The following is a 24,697-nucleotide window of genomic DNA, read 5'->3' as shown; positions in this document are numbered from 1 at the left end:
AACCTTTTTGGGAAAGATCCAGTTATGTCATCTCTGAATAATTCCTACAAACAAAGGTGAGTGCAAAGGTTACCATTCTTAGGTGTGCATGACCTACCCAAATACACAAAATACTTCACAAATACTTATGGCAAATGCTATAGAGCCCACGCAGCCAATTGAAGGGTTTATCTCAAGTGGAAATTAAGATTTCTTGTTCTGATATGAAGCAACAGCCATTTTACCACCCATCCATCTGACTGCAGCCCAATCAAACCCATGGTTTGCATGTCATGGAAGGAAAAGACTGCTGCAGGTTTCAATTTACATAAATTTGGGTTGTTTATTCCCAAGTCTCTCCTCCCAGTTTAATGATGCTCAGTAACATATATGCAGTTAGAACATACTTTCTTTACCTTCCTTATGTGCTTCTTGGTAGTCTAAACTGTGCATATTTGAGAACATAAAAGTATTAATACCCCACAGAACAGGTTATGCAAACACAATGCCCATGTACACAATCTCAAGCACAGCTATCATTTAAATTCATCTGTATGAAGGAAGAAAATGTGCAAAACCCCACACTGAGAACGAAAGTATGGTATGGATGGCCTGCACATTTCTTGGCCGCAAAAGCAGGTTACAGAAACTTAATTCCTCTGCTACAGAGAAATATATTTTAGAAATATTCTAGTGTTTATAAACTTCTCAGTAGGTAGTAATCTATGATATCAGATATAAAGACTAATTTTTGGACATCACATAAGCCCCTGTTTGAAATTATGGTTTAGAATCAGAACACGCAGTCCTGTGTCAACTGTAGTATCAAAAAGCAAATTATTTTCTTTAAAGATTTTTTTAAATTTTAACACTCACTTTATTTGGCACACAGATCACACATTCATTCCATTAATCATCAAGTGCCTGCTGGCTAAAGATTAACACCATCTCATGCTAGCATTTGATTGCATTCAGTTGATAGTTACTCTTCATCTTGTTGCTTTTGCAGGAAGCAATCAAGGAAACAAGTCTAAAAACTTCCATTTGCATTATCTAAAATGTATTGGAAGCAAGGCCAAAACTGTTTAGGTTTCCCATTTAACTCCAGAAGCCCTGAAAGCTACATATGAGTTTGAAACTTTAAGGACACTCCTGATTTCCTTTACTGCAATGGCTGGGTACAGAAAGCACATACAAGTATTAAGAGGAAGGATGTACCCATCACTGTAGGGTATAAGGATACACTTTCTATGAAAGTTATATTATTCTGAAAAGGTTTGGGTATCACTCCTCCAAAAGTAAGTTAAAAACCAGAAATTAATGGACTCAAACCACACTAGAAATATTCAACTATTTAAAAAACACTTGCCCATACAGCAACAATGCCAAATACAAATCTGGCTACGTTCCACATGCAAGCCCCAAAGAAATGTATTCTTGGGGGACTCTCTCAGCCACATTTGCATTGTAAATATATTTACAAACTAAATTCCAGGCCAAAGCCCCATTGTTCCAACTTCAACAAGGCATCACTACTGTGTTGAATTTAATCATTGTGCCAAGCCATTTATCCACCTAGAATACAACAACCATTCTGAGTGGGGTTCTCATGAGTAAGTGATTGAAAAATCAATGTGACTTGTTCTCTTAAGTCAATTATAACCAGATATTAATGATATTTATGTGTCTGGAGATCAAGACAGACACCTGATGGGGCTTTCATAACACCCACCTCCCACTGAAATCTCATCCTCTTACCTGGCTTATACCAGCTATTCAAAATTTTAATTAATGAGTGATTGAAGTGCTTGTGTAGTGTTTCATGAGCCTTAGGAGAGATGCATGTAGCCTGAAAGCATTTTTATTCAGTCCTCTAGAATGACAAATCAAAGACTTTGGAATGCTCGCTGTGAAACTGCAGCTCTGTTAAGGGACTTTGGATATTTTTAGTTTTTAGACTTCGGCCTCTTAATGCAGGAATGACACACAACATTCTCAAGGCATTTTGAAAGCAAAAAAGAAGTTATCTGGCCTTCATGGTAACATAAAGCCAAGGGTGCAGGATGGAATCAGTAATTTTTTTACCATGTAGGAAGTCTTTTTACACAATCTTCTTATTTGCCCAAATAATTTTATTTTGCATAGTATTTTATCAAATGCCTGAAAGACTTGCCAGTTTTGAAAGATCCACTTCCATATATGCAGGACAAGTTTTGTAGATAGTCTTGATTTGTCTACAAAGAACAGAACTGTTTTGTACCCAAGTTCTGAAACCACCAATTAACTACTATCAGCTTTTTGAAAGAACATATCACTTGCCTAGCAAAATATTAATGATTTACAAAATACTAAAATATAAAGAAATATAAATGGACTGCAAAACTTGTTTTATTGTTCTTATGATTTTCTCTATGAGAAAGTTTTGAAAATATGCTTGAAATTATATTGCCACCTGCTGTTTCTGACAAAAAGCAGGAGCCAGGACTGGTTGGCTGTATTATTTAAAATTCTGCAAGTATAATGGAAATCTATTAATTTAGGGAATCCATTGTGAAGCAGGTGATGAAATCTCACTGCTTTTATCACCCATCTTGTATGTTCTGTGCTTCACAGGACTTCATAAGCAGTGCACTATTATGAAAAACTCCAGGCTTTCTTTTCTTTTCTTCCCTTGTTCTAGACCCTAAATGACAGTTTCAAAGACTTCTTAGCTGATGTATAGAAAGTACCAAACAATAAGCTGCAAAGTAATATTTGGAGGGGAAAAAATGTAGTAATTTTGTCTGATAAATTATAATTTTACAGAAATACAAGCAAAGCAATTCCGAGATTTTGTGTGCACAATAAATTCCACCTCAACTGTCTATTCCTCTATTATTGCTTAGTTTCCTGTGCAACCTCACAAGGGCAGCACTTCTCTTGCCGTCAGCTGGAGAACACACCAGAGGATCTCCGCCTTTATCTGTGGTACCTTTGGCAAGACAAAGGTCCTGCCAACCACATCTAGAAGCAACACTATTCCAGACAGATCTGCAGGTCTTAACCTCCTTTGAAATACTGGAATTCAGTAAGCGTTTAGCCTTAAGCCTAAATGCCATCTTGAATAGTAAAATAACGGAACGGGCTCTGAAGCATTTTATTGAATCCGACTATATTCTTTAACACAACCAAATCCTCCTTTGCAAAACGCTTAATTTGCAGATTTACGGGTCCCATTATTCCAGAAGGTGTACCCACACAACAGCAGTGCTCAGCCTCCAGCTCCTAAAGCGCTCCGCGAGCATCACAAAGGAGCCAGGAACACGCAGCAGCACCTGGAGCGCGGGGTGGGAAAGCAGCAGGAGCGGGCTGGGAAAGCAGCAGGAGCGGGCTGGGAAAGCAGCAGGAGCGGGCTGGGAAAGCAGCAGGCAGGCGGCGATCCCTAAGGGCCGGATAGCCCAGCTCGGCAGGAGCGGGATGCAGAAACCGCCCCGGGACACGGCAGGGACGGGACGGCTCCTACCGGGACACGGCTCCGAGGCTCGCTGGGGAGCTCCCGGCCTCCGCTCCGGCACCGGGCAGTGTCCCCCTGGCTGTGTCCCCCTGGCAGTGTCCCCCTGGCAGTGTCCCCCTGGCAGAGTCCCCCGGGCAGTGTCCCCCGGGCAGTGTTCCCCTGCTCGGCTGCCCCGGCTCTCCCTTCCCTGCCGCTCCCTCCTCTCCGGACGGGACGGCGCGGCCGCCGCTCCCCTCACAGTGCCGGGACACCGGAGACCGCCGTGCCGTCCTCCACCTTCGGCCCCTCACTCCTCTCCTACCTTGTCCGCTTTGCCCGAACCACGTCAGAAAATAAATCAATACGAAATGAAATGAAATGATGAAGTGGAAATGCGAGCGAGCAGCCGCCGTCCTCCCGCGCAGCGCGGCCGCTCCGGGGGCAGCGGCCGGCTCGGACCCTCCCCACACCGATCTTCTGTCTCCGCCCGGCCGCCCCTCGTTCCCCTGCGTTCCCTCCTGCCTCCGCAGCTGCTCGAGGCCGAGGACAATCGCCCGGCAATTGCTTCGCACCCTCGGCCGGACTGCGAGACCCCATCCCCCAGGACAGGCAGGTGCAGAACGCCTTCGGAGGCGCCCCTCACAGAGCTGCGTGCGAGCTCGGACTGCGCTGGGTTCTTTCGCTGTTAACATTTTATAATGAAATGTGAAGATAAAGGGACGCTTATCGTCATGTCGGATTGTCCCAGCGCAGCGAGCAAAGAAAGGCACGCGGGTATTGACACTGCCACGTTTTTCTCTTCTCCCAAACGCTTAAAACAGCGCTTGTTCCACTTGCGAGGGTGAATTGTGCATGGAAGCACAGCCAAAGGCTCTTCCCAGAATGCAGCCCCGCTTTGTGATCAGCGCTGGCGTTCCGGGAGGCTTGGGTAGCGATTTGTGCAGCACCCCGTTTATAGTGTTGGATTATTAAATTCTTGAGGCGTATTGCTCTGTATAACGATACTGAGTGGCACCTTTAAAGATCTGCTTTGCAACGTGCAAAGTTGTAGTACTTTTTTCAGTGTCAATAAAACTACACCTTCAAGGCATGTTCATTTCTTTGTTTTAAGTAACTTCTCAAAACCTAGCTTGGGATGTGAAGGACCATCTGGAACAACAGTAATTGTTCTTGTTATGAATGTTCAGATCTTACCATTATCAGATTACCTAATATTTCAGATTCCTCTCTCTCTCTTTCGTTTTGCAGCGATGGACTGAAGCTCGAAACTGAAGTGCTGGATGGAAAGCCTAGGCTAATTTTAGCTGCTTCTGGTATTTTTTTAATTTAATCTTTAAAGCTTCTTGAAGTTAAACCTAATATCCAAGAGACATAAAGCCCAGCTTTCCTGAAATATTTTTGAGTTTAGGAAGAATGTTTGTGCATTGTTATTTATAAGTCCTCTCTCTCTCTAGCTCGATTCTCGACAGTAGGTTGATGATGAATAGTCTGTGCACCAGGGAACAGCTGGCAAACAGTCTCCTCTGCTTAGCTTGTCATTAAAATAAAAAGTTAAGTGCTATTGTGTATCAATTGGCATGACTTGATAATTTCTGTAACTTTATAGCACGTCACTTGCCAGGATAAGAGAGGCTGAATAACAGCTTAATTTACACAGCATGACATCATTACAATCACATTTTTAAAGCAGCTTCAGTATTTGTGGTAAACATTTCTAATTTTCAATAAGCAGTTTATTTAGGCCAAATCTCACTACTACCATCTGAGATAATTATCAACATAGGTTTTTTCCAGTATAAGTGTAAATAAATTCTGTTTCTGTGGTTTGTCAGGCATACGTCTCTGCAATAAATTCCAGCTTTGTGATTTGTCAGACATACATTTCTGTGCAAGTCTACTTTTCCTAACTGTTCTGCATAGTCAGGGCAGATGATATGGGAGAAGTACTTTCCCCCTGATTTACAAAAATCACGTTACTATAGTGTTTTAGTAATTTCTCAAGATTGTTTTTCAGGGACAAGTTGTTATTAAATACTTCTTTCATATGTTTGTGTTTGTTTCCCAAAAGAGAAATCAAAGCCTGCCATGAAGGTAAGTGTAAAATTTTTAGAACACACAGATTCACTATTTGTTAATAGAAAATTTGAGAAATTGAACTGTATAAATACTTGGAAACAGTTATATTTATGAAAGAGAAAGATGTGCTTCTGAGTCTCTTTCAACTTGAGATATTCTGTTATTTCGCAGGCTTCTAATAGCTGTTCAAAAGGATGAATTCAAAGTTTTGTGACTATTTTTACCTTTAGAAAATGCATTAATTTCCTTGGCCAAGAATTTAGAGCAGCAGAGGGAATCATCTAAATCAGAACTTTCAGAGATCTTAAAGGAATTCTGGCAAAATAGAGCTCTGAAGTGTGTTTAATTTCAAGTTTAGTCATACAGGCTGTCTCTGAGTAAACTGCAGTGGGGTGGGTTTGGGAAGGAGAAAAAGCAGAAAAAGGCCCCAATACACAGGAAATAATTACAAGTTTGCACCAAGGACCTTGGAAAGAATAAAACTTAGCTCAGAATGGAAGAATCAAGACTGAAATACTGCTGGCTGCACGGTGAAAACATGTACCTATGTGGAGCCAGGAAACACCTGTTCCCTATTCAGAACCACCAAAGTAAAGCAGAATTAATGCTTGTTAATTCTTTTAAATGTCATGCTACATAAAGTTATTATTCATACTGTCATTTTGAAATACTCATTCAGGTGCTGTGTCCTCTTCCAAAGTTTTTCTGGTGCTTGTGAAGATGTTTCATTAGCTTATGCAGAGTTTCTATTGATGGAACAGAAAAGAAAAAAATGACATTTTCCTTGTTGCTTTAGTCTTGTTTTCATTTGTTACAAATACAGTTTTTTTCCTTATTTAATAGATGGTGAAATCTTTTTGCTTTAACAGATGGGTAATAAAGCCAGAGCCCCTAAACAGGCATTGAGAATAAAGCACACTGGACTCATCTTGAGGCCAACACAAAATGCTTGTATCAAGCAGGAAAACATAACAAAACCAAGGAGTGAATCAAGCTTATCAATGACAAAAGGTGAAAAACTGCAAGTTAATAAACACTCCTCACATGAAGCCACAACTAAAGGTTACTCTTTGATTTTCCAAAGAGATAAGACAAACAGACATCCTGATTCAGAGGATCCTAGCATTGTGAAAAAAACTAAACACAAACCTCAAGCCCCACATGTATCAGCTGAAGACTTAAAAAGTTTGGTGTGTTTAACACAAGCACAGCTTCAACAGATTTTGATGATTGTTAAAGAAGGAAGAAGCATCTCTGAGACTCAGAATGAAAAGCAAGAGGAAATGGGTAAGATACCAGCCTTTGGATGCATTTGTTCCATGGAAACAGAGCAAAATGTGAAAGCTTAACTTGCAGTCAGTAACTTCAGGTTATTTGCACATTGTAGGAATTTTACACTTCTGTTGAATGGTCTCAGGCAAAATACCATTTGCCATTATGAATGTGACATTGTTACTGGGAGAGCCAAGCATTTCAGAATTATCACAGTAAAAAAGACTGTTTGTTAGATTTCCAGTATTCTGAAGAACAAACCAGCCAGAAACATTTCACTGTTCCATGCAAAATAAAAACCGTTTTACACTGGGGGGTAAAACATAGAACTGCACTGTACCACTACCCAAGGAGAAGAGCCCTTGTGGTTTGTGAAGAGTTCAGGCCTTCCTCTGTGTCTCGAGAGCAGTTCTGCCATTTTCCTGTGGCCAAAGTTGGATATGTGTCTTTTAGCCTAACTGGACTATTAGTGCTGAATAGTATTTTTCCTTTCCCCTCCCCAGTTCTTACAATCAAAAGTGTAAGAACTGTTGTTTATCTTCCTTTATTGCATGCTTCCTCCTTTTGGTGGATGTGTGGAGGGGGTCAGCTTTTGCTTGCTGACCAAGACATCCTGTAATTAATTACAGTCCCAAACTCTGAGCCCTTAGCCAAGAGTAAGCGATTGCTACATCTAGCATTTTAAAAATACCCTGTGAAGGTCTAACTTACATGCCTTAACTATTATAAGCAGGGCTGAAAACACTTGTGTTAAATTGTGGGGAATCTGCAAGTTTCTGCTGCTCTCAAAGTATTTACTCAAAGCTGAAGCAAGTTTAGTGGCTATATGTACATTTTTATATATTTATGTTCTACCACAGCTACTAATGAGGCATCAGAGGAAAGTGTTATAGCATCACTCCAAAAAGTTTGTGAAGTGTCACCAGTTCCAGATGAAGCAAACTCTGATTCAGGCAGGAAACAAGAACCACAACCACAGCCAGCACAGAATGTTATGTAGGTACATTTGTGTTACTGTATACAAAAATTGTGTCTCCAATAAAGGTTCATATCATATGTTCTTAATAACATTAATAGTTTTTATTAATACTAATTAAAAAGTTACCTCTAAAATTTAACAGATAGCTTTCTAGATAAAAATCTTCCCCCTCCTTCCTTTTCTCTAGAAAGGATTCATGGAAACCTGCTGACTTGTTTAGTACCTTGGGTGAAAGAGAAGGGGAGAAAGCCTTATTGGAATTTAAAAAGACCCAGTGGAAGAAGGAATTAGGTATTTATGATGTATAAAATACATTTTTGATATATTTTTACTACACTCAGGATGCCAAGAAATTTGGTATTCCTCATGCCCTTTTAAATTTACTTAGATCAGTGCAATTGCTGGAAATTGAAAAGAAAATAATAAGTCTCCAAGACAGATTAAGATTCTTGAATTTCAAAAGTTTATGCAAAGATTATAAATTCTTGCAAGAAACACTTCTTTGCCAATTAAATACTATCTCAAATGTATTGTTATGCTTTGTATATGAGGTGCTACTTGCCAGCAGTTTTGTCACATTCTGACAGTAATTGACAGCCATTATCATTAAAAAATTCATTTGGTTTTTAATGGGAACAGCATCACCCAGTCTACAAGCATGACTGAGTGTATGAAATTGCAATTTGAACTTGGGAGAGTTTGCAGTCCAGCCCCATCACCAATCAAAGGGAGTCTCTGGAGGAATTGAAAACTGTTCAATACAGTAGCAAATTCTCTCTGACAAATTAAGCTTTTTATGATTCACATGGAGGAGTGCTGTGTTTTGTTTTGAAATTGGATTTAGACCATTTGGTTTCAAGGTTCAATTCTGCATTGTCAGTAGCTTCCATTATGGCTCCATTGGTTTGAATAATATTAATGTAGTTCAAGACTGGTGTAACAAAATGGAGAGAGTTCATATACTTGGTTATTTGTTGGTTTTCCGTGGGAAATTGTTACTCCAGTGTTTTTTAGTCTCCCCAGAGAGACTCCCCACTTACCTCTGCATCCCTGGGCAGATGCCCACTTTGCTCTTAAGAGCAAGGTCATGAATGATGATCAGACTGACTGGTGACAAGTCTTGTGTCCATTTCACAGTCCAAGTGACAGGGAAGACGTGCATTACTGTCGTGTTTTCTTGTTTTTTTTTTTTAATGTTTGCAATAGGAACTCTAGTAAGAGTTTGGTTTTGTTTAAGATGAACAGGTAGCACTGAAGAAGAAGCTGAAAGAAACTTTGGAGGGAGAAGTGGGTTATTTCTGGGCAAAACTTGGCAGTAAGAAAACCCCTAAAGTGGAAACACCTGACCCAGACCAGGTAAGACTGTCTATAAACACAAGAGCACAGTTTTCACAGTACTGTTGTAGAACAGTTTAACTTCTAATTCATAGAATATTTTATTTTCTGTACAAATCCTCTAGAATCCAATATTGGTGGTGCTTTAAGCCTTCTCAGGGCATGAATTGCTGCACCACCCTGGCCCACGCTTACTTGTTGCTCCAGGTCATAACTTTTCAGCTTAAGATCTTTATAGCAGGAACAACCATTTTATGTCCCTCCATTTAGATTCCTGACTAAAAAGTATAAATCTTTTCTTGTTTTGTTTTGGGGAATAGTCTCAAATGTAATTCCTGGCTATATAATTAGATACATTGTTCATGAGCTGTCACATATATTTGATGGCTTAAATAATGAGCATAGCCAATATGACATCTAGCTTTTTAAAACCAGTGTGTTAAATAAATGCATTATACTCACAAGACACTTCTCCAGTGAAATTTATTGCTGTTAAACAGAAGTTAGGGTTGCATCTGCTATAATTTCTTTTAGCAAAAGCAACTTGCACTTTTTTGTGGCACATTCAGCATTCCTAGCAAAGTTTTGACTCTGTCCTATAAGAATTTGTTTTAATCTACATAATTGATAAATAGTGGATAAAAGATGCTTAGTTACAAATTTGGGCTGAGGTTTTAATGAACAGCAGCTTCTAGAAGTATAATTTTGTTAACAAACAGAACAGGTGAACTGAATAAGTCTTAAAATGGTCCCTTTGTTTGCAGACAGTGCTTCCAGCTGACGCAGTTCATGGCACTGAGGAGAACTCTGCCTGTACAGCTGCTTTAGCCACAGAGGCTGATGGAGTTGCACTGAATGTTCCAAGAGCTCCAGCTGGGCAGTCTTCTGATTTCAGTCCTTCTGACTTTCCAGCTGGCAGTTGCACGGCATTGCCTTTCAGGGTAAGATCTTTAACTGCATGCAGGGTATTTTTACTTATTTATTAACAGCAAATGTTTGTCTCAATAAGTTCTTTTAAACTAGAAGAATTTCTTAGACCTTTCTACTGTATATAAATACAAAAATGTCAATGTTTTGAAGACAGCACTTCCTTCAAGGCTGATGTGAAGAGCTTTACTAGAGGTGTGACATGCAGTATTAATTAGTTTTGAAGTATGTGCTGAAGAAATAGAGAGGTGGGAACCTATATAAAACAAATTATTTTGATGGCAGAAGGTTCAAGAAGTAGGTCTTAATTTATGGCTGGTAGGCAGTGATTGAAGAGAGTTTTTTGTCAGATGGCATTGGAAGTTCTCAGTGCCACTGGAGCTTGTTAAATAGTACAGAGATCCCTTAAGCAGAAACAGAAGAATGAAGATGGCAGCTCCTTAATTTGAGACAGATCACTGCTAATTAGGTTGTGGTGCTGAATCTGCCTGAAACATAGACTGAGCAGTGAACCACAGGAAGAAAAAGGGATTTCTGTTCATGATACAAATAAGTAGGGTTTTCTGGAGTGAGATGGAGTGGCTGATGGTTTAACTTACAGTAATATTCAGAATTCATCTTTCTATTAGCAGTCAGATACTTGCTACAGTTACAAAGTCACATCCTTTTATTGTGCTAGAGAAAGACCCAGTTTTGCAGAGCTTTCTGCCAAGTCCTTATTATGTGATTAGAGAAGATACTTAATTTTTTGTAGAAGAACTAGCAGTTATCTTATTTCAGGAAGCTGTGCCACAGGAGAGACCTTTTAGTGCTCTGAAACATGAGCAACAGAAGAAGTGGCTTGAAGAGTTGGACAAGCAGAAGGAAGAAGCTAAACTACGAAAATTAGAAGAAAAACTTAATTCATCAAAGGTATCTGTGGTTTAGAGGAGTCTTGATTTTTGTTTTAAGAAATAAAAAGTGGAATTAGTGAAGTGGCAACAAAGATGGAATTTTGTGCAGCATGTCTAGGTTTTCACCGTAAGGATGCACTTACTGAACATGGAGCCAGTGGCTGTTCAGTATTTCAGTGATGTGTTTGAGGGCTTGCTGCAGGGAGGGAGACAGTGAAAATCGGGGAGGAAATAAAACCCTCTAGCACTATATTTGAAGTGAGAGAGAATCAGGCATTACTTTATTTTCTGGCTGGGATGTGCCAAGGAAAATGTTCCAAACATACGTTTTTGCAGGATTTTCCTCCCCAACTTTATACAGTCAAAACCCATAGAGATGAACTGTTTTTAGGTTAATTGGGCTAGAGTTGAGCAACCCCCAGTATTCAGTTTGCCACTGGATCCTAATCTCCTTGCCTCCAGTGTTAATTAGATTTTCATTCTTACCAGAAGTCTCCAATTCTGCCAAAGGCAGCATCTGAGGGTAGATGTTTTTTAGATGACCACTAATGTTTTATTGATGTTCCGTTGATGGCCTTTTATCTTTCTGGGTATCTTTGGGCTACTCCTAGTCTATTGCTGAGTTCAGCCCATCTCCTTAGAGTGATGCTACATCTCCTAAAAATATCAAAAAAATTCCTTTTCCTCAAAGCCAAGTCAAGCCCAACTAGAGAGACAAAATAGAAACTTACAAGTTACATTGTTTCCAACAGTAGTAGTTTCTTTCTCTTTTCCACCATATGTAGAAGAATTTGGGTTGGTGGTGTAGAGACCATGGCTAGATGCTTTGGAAAAAGAAAATTTGCATAGACTACAGGAGGTGAGAAAAGAGAAACCGAGTACAATGTGTCACAGCGATGGCAAAATCCTGGTTGTAGATTTTTTTTTTTTTAATTCACATACACACTCATGCAGCTATAAAAAAGTTTAAAAGCAAGCACTTTTCCAGAAAGTTAGGAAGAAAATAGCCTTACCTTTCTTTACCCCCCAAAGCCAGCCTTGCTGCCAGGGGTGGTTACAGACCTGCACACAACACAAGTTTTGTCTTTTCCTGAGTTGCTGAGGGGATCAGGCTTCCTGTGTAAATGGAGTTTTTACTGTGAAGGGAACACAGCTGGGATATGTTTCTTCATTAGCTGCCTTGTTGTTAATTGGGTAGGTGTGCTGTGAAAGGAGGGCTGCAGGCACCAGGGAGTGACCCTTGCCTTTTTTTCATGAAAATGTAGTAGCAATATGTTTGTGCTGACCAGGTGTTGACGTTCAGAAACACATAATCACAGAATGATGATATGCAGCTGCTTTTATTGAAGGGCTCTGGGTGCCAGGGGTACAGACACAAATCTGACTCCCACGTGGGTTTGGGATGGACATGTTTTTATACCCTTATCGATATATAACTACATATTCATTATTAAACTTATATTGTTCTGTTGTATACATTGATTTAATCAAGTGTGGATTCTTGTAATTTCCATCAAACCCCCCAAACATCGTTTCTCATGATTCCTCTTGCGAAAAAAAAAAAACAATCATCACATTTAACAATCATATAATTTATCATAGTCATTAAATTATTATACAGGTGCAGTTTCACATGATCCAGTAAAGCCTTACATTTTCCCAGGGCCCACCAGGCCCAACCTTTCTTTCCAACTCCCCTGAATATTCCATGATTTTAGAAACATTTTATCCCTATACTATCACAGGTATGGATCAGCATTATAATCTGTGATTTGACTTGCATTTTAATTGTCTTCTCACTTAAGGAATTAACTACTGTCTGCGTTATAGCTTTTCAGATGTTCCTGGTGTACAAAATGTATATTGTCTGTTTTATTAACTACACTTTACGCTTTATAGACACAATGTAACTTTTTTTTCTTTTGGTTTTTTTTTTTTTTTTTTTGTTTGTTTTTTTTTTTGTTTGTGTGTTTTTTTGTTTTTTTGTTTTTGTTGCTTGATACTTATTTAGGCAGAAGAGCATGACAGATGGGAAATGCATTTTGATTCTTTTAAGAAGCACTTTAATACTAATGCACAACACCCCTTAAATGGAATGCACGGAAAGCCTGAAAGTCTTTCCTTGTCACCTGACCCCAAGGACCAGAGTGCTTTCATTCACCCTTTGTCCCCTGCAGCTTTAGGCAACCTCATGCCCTTGCAGATGGGAATTGCAGAAAAAGCTACTAAAAATGGTGCTTTGGAACAAAGTCAGAGAGTCAGGTGAGTGAGCTTTGTAAGGGTAATTCTTTTCCCAGCCAGTACATTTATGGTACTGCCTCAGAAAAAAAAAAAAAAAATCTTTACATTCATTTGGCTTTTTTTTTTTGTTCTTTTTTTTTCAAATACCTTTTGTTTCACTGTTGAAAGAAACAAGTGCTGCCAATGTTTATTAATGAAATTTACTGCAAATAACCTTACTTTGTTCCTTAATGAAAAGGATTTCCTAATCTATGAATTAATTTATATATTAATTTATAATTAACAGAATAACCTCAATATGAAAATGCAGTCTAACTGATTCTAATTAAGAAAGGCTTAAGGACTATTTTCTCATGATTAGAAACACTGACATGTCCCTGTGTTCAGTTTCCTCCGCTCCATGACGGCTCTGCTGGACCCTGCACAGATCGAGGAGAGGGACAGGAGGCGGCAGAAGCAGCTGGAACATCAGGTACACTTGGGTTTTAAAGCCTCACACTTGTTTAATAAGCAGAAAGGATGAAAGGTATTAAATCTCATGAATAAAGCATGAGATTTAATACCACAACCCAGGGAGGCACTTGACTTTTACACTTTAGATGACATGGGCATTATTTGGCAGTGTTTCCTTCAGTCAGACTCCACAATTCTCTTTCAATATTTGCACAAGATTATTGCATTTCTGTTACTGAATTCCTGCGTCAAAAAAAGGCACAGTTCAGCCCTTAGAGCTCTAGCAGGTTTGTGTGTATTTTCCTTCAGTCTCCACTGTTATAAGGAGGAGAAAGCTGATATTTACAGATTCCCACTCCATGAACCTCTAGTTTTTTATCTACTTCACTACCATTTACCTAACCTCTGTGGCACCCTAACAATGTGTGTCTCTAGCACGGTGTGAAGAAGTCTCAATATAAATGTAGAGCCTGTTCTGGACATGCTGTTACTCTGCTGGATCAAACTCCTGGATTAGCAGGAGCTTTTTCACCAATAAGGTGAAAATCAGACCTTCATTTCTTTAAAAGAAAAAAAAAAGTATTTTCTAAAACATAAAAAGCTCCTTTTTTTCTATCTGAGTATTTCAGACTGCTCAATTGGGCTGGTGGTTTTCCAGAAACAAAACCAGGAGTATTTGAAATAAATTGTCTTCAGGCTTTTTTTTTCACTTGTCCAAATCCAATCCTACACATATACCAAAATACATTAATAAATACCTTATAATATGTTAATGTTCTATCTTTTACTTTGTCCTTTTTTTTCTGATCCTGCCAGAAAGCAATAATGGCTCAGGTGGAAGAAAAACGGAAGCAGAAACAACGGGAGGAAGAGCAGAGAAAATGGGAAGAGCAACAGGAAGAACTGCGCCTGGCACGAGAAAAAGCACAACTGCAGAAACAGTTTGAAGAAGAAATGCTGAAACAAAAACAAAAGGAGGTGGGGTTTGCATTATCTTTAATGCAGATAGTCAGTGATAACACTGAATTTTGAGGAAAATAGTTCTTGTTCCTCACTTGCAAAATTTTGCTCATCATTTTGAAAATGAAAGCTATCCAAAATGTAGACTTTCTTAATAAATATACAACACCATACAAGAATAAGGCCAGATTCTTTTTTTGAACAAGGGCCTTTTCAGGAAGAGAAATTATAAGAACTGGCAAAACCAGAAATGTAGTTGTAAATAGTGCAGAAACATCCATTTTAAAATGCAAATTTAAAATTAAAAAATATCTTGAAGTATGTGGTCCATTTCTTGTTATCGGTAACTTGGTGCTTTTAAGGTGCTTCAATACCATGAAGTTCATCCAAGTGAATGTGCTTTCAGTCTGAAATAAAGACTTAGGATATAGTCTGGAAAAGGCATTTTAAAAGTCATTCAAGTTCTCCATCTTTCCCCTGCATAGCTGTTGCTGAGCTTTACACAGTGCTTTCATATAAAAGTTAAACCAAAGGTACATTTTGACCTTTGGTAAATACAGATTTTGCATTTCTATCTCTCCTTTAACCCCTGTGGAAGGTTAAACACTTGGTCTGATGTTTTGTTCTTCCTTTTGGCACAGTAGAGCTATTACTGTTTGTTTCCTCTTTGGAGCAGTAGCAGATTCCGTGGTGTCATAAGACAAGGTGATTCCAGAAACAGACTCCAAAGCCTGCAGAAATGTGGATTGCTGATTTCTCTGCATTTTCTGGATGAAGTGTGTGGCATCTGCTAGTGGATGCTTAAACAGACTGGTTCAGCATGGGGAAAGTCATCCTCTGTAATTGCTCAGCTCCTTTGAAACATGTCACAGCACCAGTTGTTCTTTCCAACTGCAAATGCAGGAGGGAGCAGGATAGGCTGCTAATAGCAGTTGGGAAATGAGATTTTCCTTGGCCAAGTCTCCTGCACCTTGAACCCCTGAGGGAGGGAACTGTAACCCCCTGACATTTGCTGGGGATCTTGTACTGTCTCCTTCCTGTGCAAGTAGGAGTGGGGTTTATTGATTTTGTTTGGGCTCCTTTGATTTTATTAAACCATATGTTACAGGAAGTCACAGATGGCTGACATCAGATGGCATCTAGAAAAACATGAATTTATTAGAAGGGAAATAAATATCCAGATAACTTGAAGGATATAAATGCTCATTTTTTAATGCTAAGACTGAAGATGTTTCATTAGTACAGCAGAGGTTCTGAACTTATAATAACAGAAATTATAGCTTACATACTGTACTTACTGAACTAGTTTTAGTTTTGAAATAAAATACTTTCCCTAAATAAAAATATGTATAAACCTTGAGGATTATATGGTCTTTAAATAATCCAACTGATTTTATTCTCAAAATAAATAATCACATATTTACCTTTTTTTTTTTTTTTGTTTATAAAGGAGCTTGCAACTCTTAAAGCCAAAGAGCTTTACCAGACAATGGAGAAAGCTCAGGAATTAGCCCAGGGATCAAAACAAGACCAGCACATTCCAGACTTGGCTCAGAAGGCACATGACATTTCAGAACTTCAGAACAGTCTTGGTGGTGGCAAGTATTAGTCTCACACTCAGTTTTCCTTTCCTTTGGTGGTTAAAAGCGAGATGTTTCTGGGATTGGGGTGTTTTTTTTTGATTTTGTTTCCCTGTCTGCATTTGGGTCACAAACCAAATTTCATTACAATTTATTTACCTTTCAAACAAATCTAAGTGTTAACTCCTATGGAGAATATTGTGTTTTAATAAGTTTCAAATACTGTATTACATAAAGGAGGAAATGCAGAGATATTAGCAGGAATGCACAGGAATATTCAGACCTGTGTGCTGTCAGATTTCCAGTGGAAGAGGGAGAGTATTGGGATTTGGACCAGAGCTCTCAGTTGCTTTGAGATCTAAACCACAACAGTCTGATAACCCTGTAACATAGTTTAAATTGAACATAGGTTACTAAATGGAACAACTCTACCACTTTTCAGGTGATAGAGAGTTAGACAACTGTAATTCTGGCATTTCAGCACAAAGTACTGCTTTCCCTGCAGGTGTGGAGAGCCCCCCTGAGCAGCAGGCCTCCCCTCGGAAGGACACGGCGGTGCAGACAGGTACAGAGCCCACGCCTGAGTTACTCTGACAGGGGGGCTTGTTTGTCAAACTGAGCCCAATCACTGACACTCACAGGGAATAAAGCTAGAAAGAAATACCTGCACGGACACTGTCATGTTGGTGTGTCACAATGTACCACTTCAATCCTCTATTTATCGCTATTTATTCTTCTAAATAAATGATATTTCTGTGTAGTTGTTACTTACCAGTTACAAATCCCATAGTCTGGAATACTGTGTCAATTTAGGGTCACAAGCCACATAGGTCCAAATTTTTAAGGTAACTTGATTTGGTCTCCAGTCTTTTGTGTCTTATCCCTTCCTCACTGAGTTTGCTTCTACAGGTCCTATCTGTCTTCCAAAGAAAAAAAAGAACAAAAAAGCATTATAAACCTGTAGCAGCCATTTTTAAAGTAAAATAAGTAATGGTAGATTGATACATATACAAAAGTCAACCAAGTAATTTCAATAGCTCAGACTTGGAGTCAAAATATTTTTTTTTTTTAGATTGCTTTAATACTTCAGCATACATGGGATCAGCTGAGGAAAGAACTGTATGTTGTGAATCACCTGATATTTCCATAGAATATAAAGAAATCTCTAACAGCAAAAAATACCAGAAGGAAATGCAGTATATGGATAAAAATAAACTTCCAGGAAAAGGGACCAGTGGTATTTACAGTGATCTATATGAACAATATGCAAGAAAAGAAAGGCACATTAAATCTTCGGAAAAATACAGCAAAAGACCTGACTGGAACATAAACAAGCCTGGGAAAAGATACATTCCAGCCTCAGAAAGGTACCCTGAACCTCTGCAGAAACAGAGGGAGGAGAACAAGGTGCGCCGCCAAATGGAGCTGCTGCAGCTGGTGGAAAGGAACAGCCCTGGGCAGCTCAGTGCAAGGAGAGGGGGACACTCAGCCAGGTCTCTCTCACCTCGGGAAGAAACAGCTGTGAAGAGTAAGGGCCACAGAGGCAGAAAGGTGGGTCACTGTCTGGCCTTTGAGAACAATAATGTGTTTTTAAAGCTTTTGTTCCTCACCGTTTTACCTGTGTGGGAATTCAGTTATGTAACTGGAGCACTGAAATTCTCCTGTTGCTCATCCTTGTGTCTGCACTCTGTTGTTCATCAGGAGCAGAAGAACATACTCAGATTTTGTGACTGAGTTTTTACTGTTATTTCAGCCTTCCAAAGTGTTGATTCCTTTTCACTAACACTGATTCATGATGTAAACAGAGAGCTTAAATGCAAGCAGTGTGCAGGACACAGTGACATCACTGACTTGCTCTTTTTTGTCCAGTCATTGTGTTGTGCTGACAGGTGAGGTACAGCAGCACCTGCTCAAAAAAACTGTTTATTTCTGCAAAGAATATGGATTACTGGGGATGTGCTCCATTGCCACAGAAATGCATCCTTAGTGGAGTCGTTCTCCATTTGCAGGAAGCATTATATCAGCAGAGCTTGTGGCTGGAAAAAAGTATTTTGAAGAAAATACTATCAAATATATTTTTAGCTTCTCTCTTGCCCTCCCTCTCACTTGTTCACTCTCTGTATGTAATAAACGCCTCACTCTCTCACACCTTCAAATAACAAAACTCTGGACCTTTCCTTTAGTGACTTGGATTGAACCTTTCAGGTTTATAAATCCCTCTGTTCCAAGGACAGGAGAGATAATATTTTTGATAGTGCTTAGAGCTACCAAAGACAGAAACTTAGAGTAAATCCTCCTGTAATTTGTTGCTTTATTTCATGGGCACTACAAGTCTCTTAAATGCAAATCTTTGATAAATACCCTTCTCCTGAACCCAGGTCAAACAAGTCCTTTTGGAATTTCAGAACAAACTTTCTCTGAAAAATCAAAGATTTTAATATAAAAAACATCGAGTTTTTTTGTTTTACTTTTGATTTTTTTGGTTTTCTCCTAGGAAGAAAAATTTCATAAGAATCACTTGAATGAAGAAAGGTATGTCAATACTCTGCACTAATGAAATGTAGGAATACATTATTACTGAAATGCCCTTGCTTTTGTTTCCTCATTTTTTAAAAGAATTTAAGATATATCTAATTGTCTACTATTAAAAAGACACAAGACCATACAGATTGCAGGTATAAAAGCAGAATAAATAACCAGAAATCTTGTCCTTCAAAGATTCTTAGTCTCTGTTATTTGAGAAAATCACATTACTGAAGTATTGTTTGAGATAACTTCAATTGTTCCATACAGATCTGAATCACCGCCTGTTCCAGCAGTTAGGAACGGATTACTCCAAGCACAACAAAGACAGATGCAAGCTTCTCATTTCCCGGTGTACAGCCAGCTGTGTGGAAGGGAGAAGGACGCCAGGGCAGGCTCCCAGCAGAGGAGCAGCCCCGCCGCCGTCCCCGCGAGCCCTCCGCGGGCGCGCTTCGTGCCCTACGTGCGCACCCGCGAGGTTTTCTGCCTGCCCCCCGAGGCACCGCCCAGCCACCCCCACGGTACTGCCGGCATCCCGGGAGAGCAGAAACCTGACCCTGCACTGCTGCTGCTTCAGCCCAGCCCCTAGCTGCTTTTTACTGAATTGTGCACTAACCTCGCTGTGTCGCAGCAGCGCACAGGAAGGCTGTGCAACCAAGTTATATTCGGTATTGAAAAAAAATCAAACCACAAAGTTTTAGAAAATCAGCAAAGCAACAAATATGTTATCAATTTTTTTGTTTGTTTACCTTTCATGAAGTATGACTGCACTTTCTTGCTTTACTGTATAGAGTAGGAATCTAAGTGTTGTTTGACTTAAAAATAGAGATTATAATCTCGATAGCAACCAACCCCTGATTTTCATAAACTTTCAAAATCTGCTGCTTCAAAATTAAAAGAAAATTAATAGAGTTTCGTTAACTGATTTGATATATGTTTACTTTTAGATTCTTACCAAATGCCACAACAGATTTTTAGCTCAGATCATGTTAGAGATCCTCTTCTAAATCCTGATGCAGTTACAATCAGAGAGAGACAACAAGAAATTCTCAAAGGATTGTCAAAATTACGACAGGTAAGCAGAAATTTATTGGCTAACTGTGCATGTGTATGTGTGTGTGTATATATATATATATATATGTATACTGAAGTAAAAATTATTACATCATTATCTTTAATTCTGTTTCCATAATTTGATTTGTGTTTTGGGCCCTGTCCTCTACTTTTGTTCCATTTTACTAGTTTTGTTTTTCACGTATTGCTTCCATCTTTGGACAGTCCTTACAGAGAGAATATGGACTCCTTAGTCCTTAAATTAGCTCTGAAACAGTGAAGTGCCTGAGCAAACTTGAAACCAAGAGAAATTACTTTGTTTGGTGTCCAGGTTTCTATGGTTAGGGTTGTTTATAAAGAATGTATCAGTTTCAAAAGAGCAGACACTAGAACCTTGTTAATGAGGTTTCCCCTCTGCTGTTCCCAGGTTAGGACAGAACAGTGGGGTTGGTGGGGTGGTCTCATGTCAGGCCTGGAAAAGTACTGGAATTTGGAAACTGGAAGTATGAACACTTAAAAAATCCTTCCAAAACAGCTGCTACTTGTTAGCATGTAAAAAGAAAACTCAGGATTTGTCAATCAGCCAGGTTTTCTGATAAAAAAAATGAAAATTAGCTTAATGCCACAGACACACGAGCTCCTGAGATAAAAGGCTGTGTGTTTGTCTACGTTGTTCTCTCTGTAGTCAGGCACTGGTAATGGCATCTGGTTATCAAAGCCTGAGTGAACTGGACCTGTTGGCAGCAAGGTGTGGCCACAGCCACTGAAGCCACAGGTCTGGACATGCACGTGAGCACTTCTCCTTTGTGCTTCTAAATGGCCTGACAGACCTGCAAGACAAAAAAGTATTTCCTTCAGGCTTGCCTTTTCATTGTGAAGAACCTGAAAATAAACATGTACCACTATCTTCCCTTGCTTTTGAATGGGTCCAAACTAAATGTACCTTATTGCTAGCAACAGGATTTTTCTCTGCTTTCAGGGAGGAAAATTTCATAAATAATCAAAGGGAAGAAAATCTGACAGTGAAGCAAAACAAAATTAACAGTACTTGAGGCTGTTGACTACCTGTTGTGCTTTAGAAAGACAGAAGCACTGCCATGTACACTGTGAGAAACGAAGCCCACTCTTAAATTTTTAAGCATTTCAATAAATGATAATAAGGGATAAAGCAAAAGTTACAGGCCTGAGTGCTTGGCAAAGCTAGTGGCACACCCACTTCCTCAGCTTACAGTCTTTTATACTGTTACAGTTGCATTACTTCCTCAAATGCCTGCAAATTTATTTTGAGCTCATTGACTACAATCTTGCTTCAAAGTTTTGCAGCATTTGCACAATTCAATAGTTGCAGATGTCAGCAGTCTAGGGTGGTCTTTGGATGCCACTTTTAGACTTGGTAGTTTTCCTATTAGGGTCTTCTGCTCTCCACTTTATGCTGTCTTAGATATACATTTTGCAATAGCCAGCATATCTTAAAATACATCTTGTGAGAGCCTTGCTTTCCCTGTTACACTGCCCACAAATGATTACAAATGCTATCACACTTGAAAAGCAGTTTAAAACTTTCAATAATTATTTGCAAACAATTAAAATTTAATAATTAAAGCAAATAAATTGTAGCAAAAGTGAACTACTACAGAGCCATTTATAACATACCCACAGTCCTTCAGTGGTAGGTAAACTCCTTGTGCAAAAAAAGGCTCATGACTCTCCCCAGGTCAGTAAGGAAAGCTGTGACCCAAGAACACTGAAAGGCTGTCAGTTTCTAACAGCTACTACATTGATTTCACTGGATCTGGTCTTCCCCACTGCTCATTAACATCTTTGTTAAATATCTACGGCTTTTAAGTATTTTGGCTTCTGATCCAAAGGAATCTACTCCCCAGCAGGTACTGTGAAGACAAGACACCTTTACTGGTGCCAGGGATGTGCAGGGGTCAGCACACCCATCTGCACATCCCACTACTATTCATTTCACACCAGCTTTTATACAAATCTGACACCAATCCCTGCCACTTACTTATCTTGGAGTCCCAGATCTGGGGGTTGGGGCCTTACATAACTTGTGGTTTTCTTCAGCTTACAAATACAACACACCATTCCAATCTAACTAACACAAATAACTACATCTTCTTTATGGCACAGAGATCTTCACGTTAGACTTATGGGCCACCTATACCTATTTCACTGATTACACTCTAGTTCCATATCTGTTCTAGCAGAACCTATGACTTTGCATCTATACTGTTTTCTGCTGGTACTTTGGGAGTTTTCCACTCATTATCACTTCCAGCTGGCCAGGGCCAGGTCCTTGTTTGGGAAGCAGTTGCAGTTATCACTCCTAGCATAGGGCTAGGTCCCTCCTTGGGAAGCAGTTACAGCTTGCAGTAGCCAGCCCCTAGGTCCTGCTGGTTCACCTTGCTGAGACAAGTCCATGTTCTGTATTTCACTTCACTTACCAGTGGCATTTTGTTGAGTGAAGTCAGATTCAAGGTACAGCTTGATCCATGTGCTTGCTGAGGCTACAAAAACCCTGGTTATGTAAACAGGTTAAAGTTGGCAAGCTCAGGGAAGCCACGTGAACTTATTTTGCAGTGGCTAAAAAGTAACAGGTTAGTGTTTCAGTAGATCTTGGTTCTGCAAGAGAGTTAACTTAAAACATGTGGAGTTTCTTTTGAAATACCCTGCCAGCTGCAGAAGGCATTTAGGACATGAGCTGCTCAATTTCAGTATACCAAAGTATTGTACTCCTCCTGATGTACACATGACGCCTGTTCTGCATCAGTTATTTCACTGAGAAGGTATGAATAGTGCAGGATTTTGTCTGAAATACAAAAAGCTGAGTTTTCTGTTTCAGAAGAGAATCTAGTCTTGCCCTTCTACATTTATATACACATATCTAGAGTGGCTTTATAGTTTCAGTCTACATACATACATAGCTATATTTACAACATATGAAGCCATTGTTTTGTTTGGGGGAATTCACATAATAGTCACATAATTTCGACCAGTCTTTAGTCTTTGAACTCCACACTGAGCCAGTGATAAATACAGCTGGGCTGGTGCAGTAAGAGCCCAGTGGGACTGGCTGACCCAGGGAAAGGAGGAGGGAGGGCAAGTCTGTCACTGCATTTGCTACAAGACAGCAAATCTCTTCCTGTGTCTCAGGTCACAGCAGGTATAGGAACTAGCAACAGACTCTCTTTCCTCACTGAAATCAAAAGTCAGTGGATAAGCCAAGCAAAGTGAACTATTTGTGAAAAAAAAGGTACAAAGTTTAAGAAAGAGGACTCGCCCCCAGGTCAGTACTACCAGAGCACCCCATTGTTCCTGAGGCAGCAGCACTGCCAAGGGCTGCAGGTGACAATGGCTGGGTGGGGACACACCCCCACGGCTCCCTGGGGAGCTCTTTCCCATTGCTGAGCCCCTTTCCAGCACCTGTGCAACCCTGCTGATAAACACTCAGCTGCCAGCTTTCAGGGTTACTTGTTCCTCAGCTCTTGGTCTATTTAGGGCACTTTAATTTATAACTTGGTTTTGTGACATGCTTCTAAATGCAAAAAAATGCTCTGCAAAGATACTAATTACTGACACAGAGACTGAAAACACTGACCCATTAATAGAAATAAGCAGATCCTGTTGATTAATTAGAAAGCAATTTATTAAGTGATTGATGAAAGTAGGCTCCTTAGAAGGAGCCAAAGTGAAGTCTTACAGGCTGCTTTGCTGACTTTCCTTTGGTGCCACCTCTTCAAAGGCTGCTGCAGAAGTTCCCTCTTCCCTGAGTCTATGAGGCTTTACTGTTTTTTCTGAAGTTGTGTACTTAAAAACCATTGGGCCTTAACAAGGAGATTGTTTTTAACTATGAAACAATGATGCTATCTTGGTTCAGGATGCACGAGAAGACAGAACATTCACATCTGTATTTATTTCAGGGCCTCCTGCAGAAGCAGAAGGAGTTGGAGAACACTTTGATTCCCACTGTAGCTCAAGAGAACTTCATGCCACCGTTTTGAGAGGTGCATATGAACGTTCTGAATCCTTAATATGGAAATGCACAGCACTTTGCTACTGTAATTAATTACAAACCACCTCTAGCTTTTTTATGAAAATTAAATTATGAGAATTTTGATAGACTACAGGGTCATGTTACATTTTATATTGAAGATATTTAAACTTAAGATGGTTTGTCTGTTTAGAATGGTTTTCATGCTACATGAAGACAAGTGTCAATTTAATATAAACCACCAAAAACATGGAAGAAAACTGTTATATGGGTTTTTATAGAACTCAGTGTGTGAATTTTGATAAATAAAAAGATGAAGATGCATTCTGAATGGCTTTAGTTATCTCTGTTGCTATTTTTAACTATACAAAACTGCCTGTATTTCAATATTCAGCCACCTTTCAGCCTTATACAGTATCAACTCAAGTACTCCCACATTCAAAGACCACAGTTCATCACACAATCTGGTACAATTCATTGATAAAAGGCAGTTCTGTTTTCCAGAAAAATTATTTGTCATGCTTGGGGGGAGGGTAAGAGGTTTTACACTAGTCTGGTACTGGTTCTTAACTTGAATAAATCAATCCACTGTTTCTAGAAGGAAATAATCGACTTTAGGCAAAAGTCTATGGGTTTTGCTTGTTTTTAAAAACTGCCCTTTTTAACCAGTAATTTTTTCCCAACTAATTTTGTGGATTTAGAGTTATGTAGTTTCAAACACTCACCTGGTACCAAACAGCACATCCCAGAGAAAAGCACTAAAATCAAATTACAACCAGGAAGTCCCCCAAACACAGACTTTAGAGAACCTGAAGATGAGCACTAAAAGCCAGGAGTCTCAGCAAAGTGAGCAATGCAGCTACTCCACAGCTGCTCCCTGGGGCTGCTGCCTGTGGAAGCCTGAGGCAGAACAAAATGAGAGAATCGCTGAGGGGGAAAAGGTTGGTAACT

The 24,697-nt window shown here is 39.5% G+C and overlaps 1 protein-coding gene across 6 annotated transcripts; it reads left to right on the top strand.

Moving 5' to 3' along the window:
* Window positions 1–4,704: 4,704 nt before the first annotated feature.
* Window positions 4,705–24,077, top strand: CCDC66 (coiled-coil domain containing 66). 6 transcript variants are annotated; one of them, XR_005954910.1, is made up of 19 exons: window positions 4,705–4,764; window positions 5,520–5,542; window positions 6,397–6,814; window positions 7,660–7,795; window positions 7,966–8,069; window positions 9,016–9,134; window positions 9,878–10,054; window positions 10,821–10,952; window positions 12,945–13,195; window positions 13,562–13,646; window positions 14,444–14,605; window positions 16,038–16,185; window positions 16,610–16,732; window positions 17,240–17,718; window positions 18,662–18,699; window positions 18,961–19,211; window positions 19,638–19,765; window positions 22,909–23,041; window positions 23,676–24,077. XR_005954910.1 is itself a non-coding variant. In XM_041465110.1 (18 exons), the coding sequence occupies exons 2-18, from the start codon at window positions 5,537–5,539 to the stop codon at window positions 23,754–23,756; spliced, it is 2,775 nt and encodes a 924-aa protein (XP_041321044.1). In that variant the 5' UTR covers window positions 4,705–4,764; window positions 5,520–5,536; the 3' UTR covers window positions 23,757–24,077. The 6 variants fall into 6 exon arrangements, 5 of the variants coding, with proteins under 5 accessions (XP_041321044.1, XP_041321033.1, XP_041321053.1 ...); XM_041465110.1 differs by lacking the exon at window positions 22,909–23,041 and having other exon boundaries at window positions 16,673–16,732; XM_041465099.1 differs by lacking the exon at window positions 22,909–23,041.
* The last annotated feature ends 620 nt before the right edge of the window (window positions 24,078–24,697 follow it).

The sequence above is a fragment of the Pyrgilauda ruficollis genome, unplaced genomic scaffold, assembly GCF_017590135.1.
Source record: "Pyrgilauda ruficollis isolate IOZ18807 unplaced genomic scaffold, ASM1759013v1 scaffold10, whole genome shotgun sequence".
NCBI lineage: Eukaryota > Metazoa > Chordata > Aves > Passeriformes > Passeridae > Pyrgilauda > Pyrgilauda ruficollis.
Note: the sequence above shows the minus strand (reverse complement) of the source record. Positions and strands in the feature narration are given on the sequence as shown.

Excerpts from the sequence above, each read along its gene's own strand:
- CCDC66 (XM_041465099.1), top strand. Across the intron at positions 9,135-9,877 it reads AAACACCTGACCCAGACCAG|ACAGTGCTTCCAGCTGACGC; the intron begins GTAAGACTGTCT and ends CTTTGTTTGCAG. Across the intron at positions 19,212-19,637 it reads ACCGCCCAGCCACCCCCACG|ATTCTTACCAAATGCCACAA; the intron begins GTACTGCCGGCA and ends GTTTACTTTTAG.